This window comes from Lactuca virosa, chromosome 2, assembly GCF_052849685.1.
Source record: "Lactuca virosa cultivar CGN04683 chromosome 2, Lactuca_virosa_CGN04683_v6, whole genome shotgun sequence".
NCBI lineage: Eukaryota > Viridiplantae > Streptophyta > Magnoliopsida > Asterales > Asteraceae > Lactuca > Lactuca virosa.
Genome location: NC_136427.1, coordinates 153,099,962 through 153,108,220, shown reverse-complemented (window position 1 = coordinate 153,108,220; position 8,259 = coordinate 153,099,962). Strand labels below are relative to the sequence as shown.

The 8,259-nt window shown below is 33.2% G+C and overlaps 1 protein-coding gene across 2 annotated transcripts; it reads left to right on the top strand.

Moving 5' to 3' along the window:
• The first annotated feature begins 401 nt into the window (after nucleotides 1–401).
• UNE17 (Subtilisin-like serine endopeptidase family protein) lies at nucleotides 402–4,516 on the top strand. Of its 2 annotated transcripts, XM_079078648.1 has the most exons (9): nucleotides 402–482; nucleotides 578–669; nucleotides 934–1,031; nucleotides 1,125–1,286; nucleotides 1,376–2,037; nucleotides 2,113–2,180; nucleotides 2,336–2,575; nucleotides 3,162–3,282; nucleotides 3,370–4,516. In XM_079078648.1, the coding sequence occupies exons 1-9, from the start codon at nucleotides 402–404 to the stop codon at nucleotides 4,219–4,221; spliced, it is 2,376 nt and encodes a 791-aa protein (XP_078934774.1). In that variant the 3' UTR covers nucleotides 4,222–4,516. The 2 variants fall into 2 exon arrangements, with proteins under 2 accessions (XP_078934774.1, XP_078934775.1); XM_079078649.1 differs by lacking the exon at nucleotides 402–482 and having other exon boundaries at nucleotides 655–761.
• The last annotated feature ends 3,743 nt before the right edge of the window (nucleotides 4,517–8,259 follow it).

The following is an 8,259-nucleotide window of genomic DNA, read 5'->3' as shown; positions in this document are numbered from 1 at the left end:
TATATATAATAGGGAAAAAGTAGTCGTACTAATGAAGTGCAGTTATATTAGTATATTAATCAATACTATGAACCAGAAAAAGGATGAAAACTGAAAAGTGATCTTTTACTTTATTAACCCAGAAATAATGAAAGGCACATGTACATGATGCTACTGTTTGGTGGCATCCATAGTGTCTATGATAGACCTTTAACTAGATGGTATGATAATCTAAAACACAAACAACACAAAATCAAAATGAAAAAGATGCACCATTGTCCACTGTCGTGTAAGAACAAATACCATCATGAACCTATGTCGTGTAAGAGCAAATACCACCTTCTATAGAAAATAATTTTTCTTCATTTTTTACTTCAGTATTTAAGCGTGACTCATGTTGTAGTTTTTCCATATAGGGAACGATGACAAGTGCTTATAACCACTCCTTTTTGGGCCTGGTCTTTTTATCACTTTCTATTATTCACTCAGAATCCACTTCAAATGTAACTTTACCACCAAAAGTGCTTTCAACTTTTTGTGTTTTGTTCCCTCTTCTCACATCTGTCATCTTGCTTCGTTTTTGGTATGTTTTACACAGGTTTACATTGTTTATTTAGGGCTCAACAATATTCAAGATCCTATTCTAACTTCAAATTACCATCTTCAACTCCTTTCCAATGTCTTTCCAAGGTGACTCTTTCAATACCTCTCTAGTTCCCATTATACATATGATTCCTGTTGAGATTTGGCTAAAACAAAGATGATGAATTTGTCCCACATTGGTAAGTTAGCTATACACCTATAAAAGACTGAATGAGTTTATGATATTTGTTTATGTGATTTCAATAATCTTTCATATAATGAACTTTTCTCTCTAGATGGTTTTGGTTTTTAAATTCTAATTTTGGAACAATTCCACAACTGATCATATTATTGCTATTTTTTCCTTTATAGCCAAGAACATGCAAGGAAATCTATGGTTTATAGCTACAAACATAGTTTCTCAGGATTTTCTGCAAAAATTAACTCAACACAAGCAGCCACCTTAGCTGGTTAGTGAAAGAAGGGTACTTTTTATCTTAAAAGCTATTGATAAAATCAAACTTTTGGATGTTTAATTAATGAAAAAATAAACAATATTTCAGGAATGGAACGAGTGATATCAGTGTTCAAGAGCAAGATATTAAAGTTACACACAACTAGAAGTTGGGATTTCATGGGTCTCAATTTAGACCCCATTGGTGATCAAGTAACTCCACTTCAACTAACTCATGGAGACAACGCAATTGTTGGCTTATTCGATACTGGTATTTAATTTGTATCATAGGAAATGCATGATATTAGTTAAATATATCTTTTGTGATGTACATAGTTATTATTGTTTTCAATAAATCAGGAATCTGGCCAGAATCTAAGAGCTTCCATGAAGAGCCTAACATGCATCCAATTCCAAAAACTTGGAGAGGAAAATGTGTCAATGGAGAAAATTTCGATCCTAAAAAATCTTGTAACCTAAAACTCATTGGGGCCCGTTATTACCTCAAAGGATACGAACTAGAACACGGATTACTAAACACAACTGGAAGCTCAGAATATCAATCACCACGTGATGCTAATGGTCATGGGACCCACACAGCTTCGACAGCAGTGGGGTCCACAGTAAAAAAGGCAAGCTTTTTAGGGTTTGGACAAGGGACAGCTAGAGGGGGTGCACCAAGGGCAAGATTGGCAATTTATAAAGTGTGTTGGGAGGATGGAAAGTGTAGTGAAGCTGATATTTTAGCAGCATTTGATGAAGCTATTCATGATGGAGTTGATGTGATTTCGGCGTCTTTTGGTTCACCACCACCATTGGTACCCCTTTACAACTCGAGTTCTGATATCGGGTCTTTCCATGCAATGCAAAAGGGTATTAGTGTCATTTTCTCAGCTGGAAATAATGGACCCGACCCGTCTCTTGTCCAAAATGTTGCACCTTGGAGTACGTGTGTAGGCGCTTCATCTATTGATCGAAATTTTCCAACACGAATATTATTGGATAATAGTCTCTCTTTCATGGTATAAATAACTTGATTGCATTCTTTTATAATTTATTTCCCAAAAAGCCCATGGTCATAAACTTGTTATGTGTAGGGAGAAAGCTTAAATACTAAACACATAGAAGCATATTTGGTTGGAGCTCGTATTTTTTTCCGTGGAGGGTACCCTCTCTTTCTCTCTATTGTGTATATATACACACACACTCACACAAAAACATACATACAAATACACATACATACACACATACATTTATATGATGTGATAAAATTGTGCTAATGATAAATTGAATGACTATTGCTTAACAATGAAAATATAGGATATGTAGAATGAGTAGGTGGCGAAACAACAATGCATTTGGGGCAGTGATCTTGTGCTTCTCAACCCCAGGATCAGTGCTAATTGAAGAGGCAGAAGTAGCAGTGTGGGGTGCGAATGCCACAGGATTGATCTTTGTAGACTCGCCTACTCGACAATATGTTGATGTGGATATAATCCCCACCATCCGTGTTGACATGATCCAAGGCACTAAAATGGGACATTATTTGTCTCAAAGCATGTAAGGGTCGTTTCCATTTGACTTAATGAACTTAATCGGTGGACATTGATACACATATGGTTGTTTCTTCTTGACTTAATATGGACATAATAACTTAATCAGTTAAGCCAAAAAATGACTTAATGTATTAAGACACTAATGTTATACCTATTTGTCTTTTTCTTTTTTCCTCCCATCTCCTCTCATGTTAAAATTGATGAATACCGTGAATTTTTTTTATTGAAATGTAAGTGTAAAATGATTATTTAATCTTATTTAGACCATTAAATTAATCTAGAAAAAAAAAAACCTTATCCAAACATTACTTATTCAGCCTCTTTATCCAAACATCCTATAAGATTTTCTAATTATGTAGTTATTGTGTATATATTAAATTATTAATTGAGAAATTAAATATCCTCCTACTTTTCTTTCTAATTATCTTCCTATCGATTTGAAATGATGACAAGTGTCCTAAAATATAATTAATTTTATCAAAATATGATATCTGTCACAATTACAAATGGGTAGGAAGATAAATAGGAAGAAAATGTAGGAGGATATTTAATTTCTGATATTAATAATATTGTTTTCTTGAAAAATGAAGGATGTATCCCCCTAAGGTGCACATATTTCCAAGTAAGACGATTATCAAACAAACACCAGCACCGGTTGTTGCGGATTTTTCATCTAGAGGCCCAAGCTCAATTTCACCCGATATTCTAAAGGTAATAAAATATTAAAATACTCTAATATTTGATCCATAAAAAAATAGATTAACAAGAAATTAATTATATAATTAAATTCACCTACAGCCAGATATAAGTGCTCCTGGCATCACTATATTAGCAGCATGGCCACCTGGAATACCTCCAACTTCAACAAGTATTGATCAAAGATCTGTAGAATGGAACTTTCAATCAGGAACATCAATGTCATGCCCTCATGTTTCAGGAATAGTTGCTCTTATCAAATCACTACATCCAAATTGGTCTCCAGCAGCGATTAGATCTGCTTTAATGACAACAGCCTACAACAGGGATATGAATCATGACACCATATTATCTGGTGGAACAAATGAAGAATCTAATCCTTTTGATATAGGAGCTGGACACATTAATCCCTTGAAAGCAATAGATCCAGGTTTGGTTTATGACTTAAAAGCTGATGATTACATTCTTTTCTTATGTAACAATGGCTACACTGAAGATCAAATCAAGAGAATCATCAGTCTTGTTCCTGGGAAAAATGTAAATTGTCCGAAAGAAATGACGAGCAACACGAATTTGAATTACCCATCTATCACAATCTCGAGTCTTGAATCCAGTGTTATTATCAAAAGAACAGTTCGAAATGTAGGTGGGAGGAAAACAAGTGTATATTTCGGAAGAATTGTTAGTCCTCATGGGGTGGAGGTTACAGTTTGGCCGATGATCTTGTTTTTCTCGTATTTCAGAGATGAAGTTTCATATTATGTGACTTTTAAACCACGGAAGGTGTCGCAAGGAAGATATGATTATGGTGAGATTGTTTGGTCTGATGGGTTTCATACAGTTAGGAGTCCATTGGTTGTGTGTGTTAACATTGTAACTCCTGATACCACCATTGATGACTCTTTTCAAGCTCTTGATCATGAATCATTGTCTCTTTCTCTTTCTGGTGCTTAGAGAAATCCCATTGGTAATTTGACCCCTAAACTGCTGAAGAAAAGGATAGCGACGATCTAAAGCCCGCCGGTTACATTGTTAGTTTTTCAGTGCAATATTATCTTAAGTTGTTTTTATTATTGCAACACAAGTGTTCGACGAATTTCTTGACCTAAATTGGCAAATTAACGTAGAGATTAATCTATGCCCCTGCAAACATAAGAACAAATTGTGATGGGAATACTTACATTGTTGAAAATACTTTGAACAATTTGATAATCAATCACGAACTTTAGTTTTTTTTTATGAAAATATGTTATGGAGTCTATTTCAATTTGTTGTCTTTGTTTTTAGTAACAAATCTACTTTACGTACAAATTATAACATTATTTTTTAAACCATTAAGAAACAGTATGTTGCATAAATGAATAAAACTTGCAAATTTGTTATATGATTAAGGGGTTGTTTTTTTCCTATTAAGTCTTAGACGAGTAAAACATGGTTATTAATAGGGCTGACAAAATTGTACCACGGAAAACCAACCAACATGTTACCAACCGAACCAATAAACTTGGTAGCCAATATATTTGGTAGCCAACATGTTTGGTTGGTAGTACCGTACCAATTGATCAATGTTGGTACGGTAATGGTACAAAAATTTGAATACCATGGTAATACCCTACCAACCAATTTATTATATATATATATATATATATATATATATATATATATATATATATATATATATATATATATATATATATATATACATGAAATCGTATATTTCAACTATTAATTGTGTTTAGTGTTTACATTTTTAATAACATTATATTAGTCATTTGATTGTATTAGTCGATAGTTATTATCACGTTAAAGCACAAAATTAAAACATTACTTTAGCGTTACTTTAGTATAATTCTTTTGTAAACAAAAAGAACTACGCAACTAATTTCTATACTAAGCATTAAAATCCCGATGTCTTTATTTTAGTAGAATTCTTTTGTAAACAAAAAGAACTACGTAACTAATTTTTATACTAAACTTCAAAATCTTGATGTCTTTGCTTATTTTTAAATGTTACAATAGAAAATTAAAAGAAATTGGTATATACCATTACCAATTTGTACCAACCAAACATGTTGGTAGCCAAATAAATTGGTACCAAGTATACCTGGTACGGTACCAGTAGAAATTTTTTATACCAATTATAGTTGGTACGGTACACGGTTTAGAGAAAAATGAATTGGTACCGTACCAATTCCACCCCTAGTTATTAAGATCCCGATATTGATTTTAATATTTTACGATTTTAAGATCCTATAAACGAAAAGCGATCCCAATCTCGCTAGAATCTATGTGAAGCAAGATTATAGTGGGATCTTAGAATTCCAGATAGGATCTTATGATCCTAACACTATATGATCTCACATCTTAGGTTTTATTATATAGTCGAGCCTAAAAAAATCTGTCTATTCAACTTAAAATCAAGCATCGTAAGTTACAAGAAGTTTTATAGAGCATCATCACTTTTTCAATTCATCTCGAATTAGGCAAGTTACACTCATGATATTTCCTATATGATCTTTAGCCTTTAGTTGTATATGATCATAACGATCTTGTTTCCTTTTGTAATTAAGATGTTTTCTTCTTAATTCTTATGGTTTGCAGTTACAAAAATTATGGTTCATGCTTAAAAAGTTAAAGGTGATTCTATATCGACATCTTAATCAACATGACATTATAATGTATACTGCACACTTAAGACCTTATGTGCAAATTTGAATAAGAGTTCATTTTAGTGGGATCTTCTGATCCCGATCACGATCTTGCAAAACACAAAACGATATTACATAAATTCTGATCTTGACAACCTTGACTCTAAAACCTTTTAGAAATGCTTGTTTTTAGACACATGCATCTGGCCTACTATAAGTTCTATTTATACAATTTGCGACCGATTGGATTATTGATCCTCGACTGTTATAAAATATCATCAAATGCCTTTAAATTGTAAAATCATCGTTGTGTCGTACAAACCATGTATATCCTATTATCATATCTTACTAGTTGTGAGGCCCGTATATTATACGGATTGATTAAAACATAATTTTAAATAGGAGCGATTAAATGAGAAGTTTATTTGAATTTGAAATATGAAGTAATTGAAAATTATGAGAAAAAAAAAACATGCAAAAAATAAATAAATTAAAATTATGTGTTTAATTGTCAGACCCGTGTACTAAACCGAATTATTATAATAAAATGTTAAATACAAAAGTTTAAAGTGTAAATTTATTTGAAATTGAAATTGAAATTTCAAATTTGAAATTTGAAATTAATAGTCATTATGGTATGTTTAATTTATGGAAACTAAATTAATAATATATTGAAAATGAATAATGAAGTAAATGACAAGTGGAAAATAAATATATCTCAAAATTATGACAAAATGACATGTGGTCAATTGAATGAGAGAATGACAAGTGACAATAACATTTTCATTTATTATGGTAGATAAGGTGTAGATGTCACATGTATTTTTAAATTAATAAGTCGAAGAGTATCATTATATATATATATATATATATATATATATATATATATATATATATATATATATATATATATATATATAATGTACAAATATCTATATATGCTAAAGATAAATGTGAATAAGGCAAAAGGTTGTACATGAAAGATTAACTTGGAAAAGTAGATTCTATATATCGGGTCAAGATCCTCAATCTTATCCAAGATCCCGAATCTTAAAGGAGTCTCAGGACCCCGAACATAGATCAGGATCCTGAACATCGCCATTATTATTTCCTAACAAGTTTAACGACTATATTTCTTGTTTATTTCTCATTTGAAGAAATGGTCAATATAAGACTCATTAACAACGAATAATCACTACAACCATGCTTAAAACCCGAGAATACCAAGTTAAAGCACGTTGTAAATACCAATTCAACAGGATGTAAACCACTCTTGCCATTTTAACATCAATTCGATTCTTGTATTAGCCACAACACCACAGCCTCTCATAGAACTTGGTCGATCTTCCTTTGATCAATTTTTGACCAAAACAATTTGGCGCCCACCGTGGGGCCGTGGTGTTCATAATTCTCAAAAACCATGTTTACACAACCAACTTTATCTTCTTCCTCTATTCCTCCTATTTCCTCATAGAGTATTCCACCACATCCAAACTGAACTCTCGGTCAGAGGAAAACTTTGGATACCTCTAAAAAGAACACATCTCTGATCATCAGCCATGGGAATCCAGGATCCCTGGTATTCCAGGATCCTCCTGTTCTGATATTTAACAGGAAACTCTTCTCCATGGTGAAGATGGTAAAGCAACAACTGAAGCAACAACAGGAGGACAACAGAACATTACTCACAGAAATGGAAAGAATAAGTACAGAGATCCACAAACTGCGTGAAACAACACCTTTCATTTTCAAACCCAACATCCTTGATTTCGACAGCGCAGGATCCCAAGGGAATCATCAAGATACTACAACCTCGGCACCTGCTGCTGCTTCAACTTAGGGAGAAATTGCAAATAATCGAACCCCTATGATGCAAGATCCTAACGAAACCTTCACTACCCTTAAAAACCAAGACACTGGTAACTTACTAAATAATAATGCATTTAATACTAACTCTGAGGATCTTGATGCAGGTATAAGTCCTATCATGGCTAGGGAACTTCAACAATTGAGACAGATGATCTCGAGTGTACCAGGAATAGTCCAACCTATACTAGAAGCATCCCCCGCAAGCCACAGGATCTCGTGATTTACTCCCGTAATAGCCGATACTGAAGTTTCAAAACACTTCTAGACTCCCAGCATGAAGCCTTTCGACGAAACTGCGGATAACAAGGAGCACGTAGCACAATACAGGGAAAGAATGGAAATCATTCCCATCCGGTTACACCTAAAATAAGCTTGTTTATGCAAGGGTTTTGGTACAACCCTCACAGGAGCAGCCTTGAAACGACTTCTTAACGTTCATCCTTATTCCATTACTTCTTTTGATCATTTAGTTAGC

Coding starts and splice junctions, on each gene's coding strand:
- UNE17 (XM_079078648.1), top strand. CDS start 402: ATGACAAGTGCTTATAACCACTCCTTTTTGGGCCTGGTCTTTTTATCA. Junction 2,038..2,112: donor ATAATAGTCTCTCTTTCATG/GTATAAATAACT, acceptor TGTTATGTGTAG/GGAGAAAGCTTAAATACTAA. Junction 2,576..3,161: donor CATTATTTGTCTCAAAGCAT/GTAAGGGTCGTT, acceptor TGAAAAATGAAG/GATGTATCCCCCTAAGGTGC.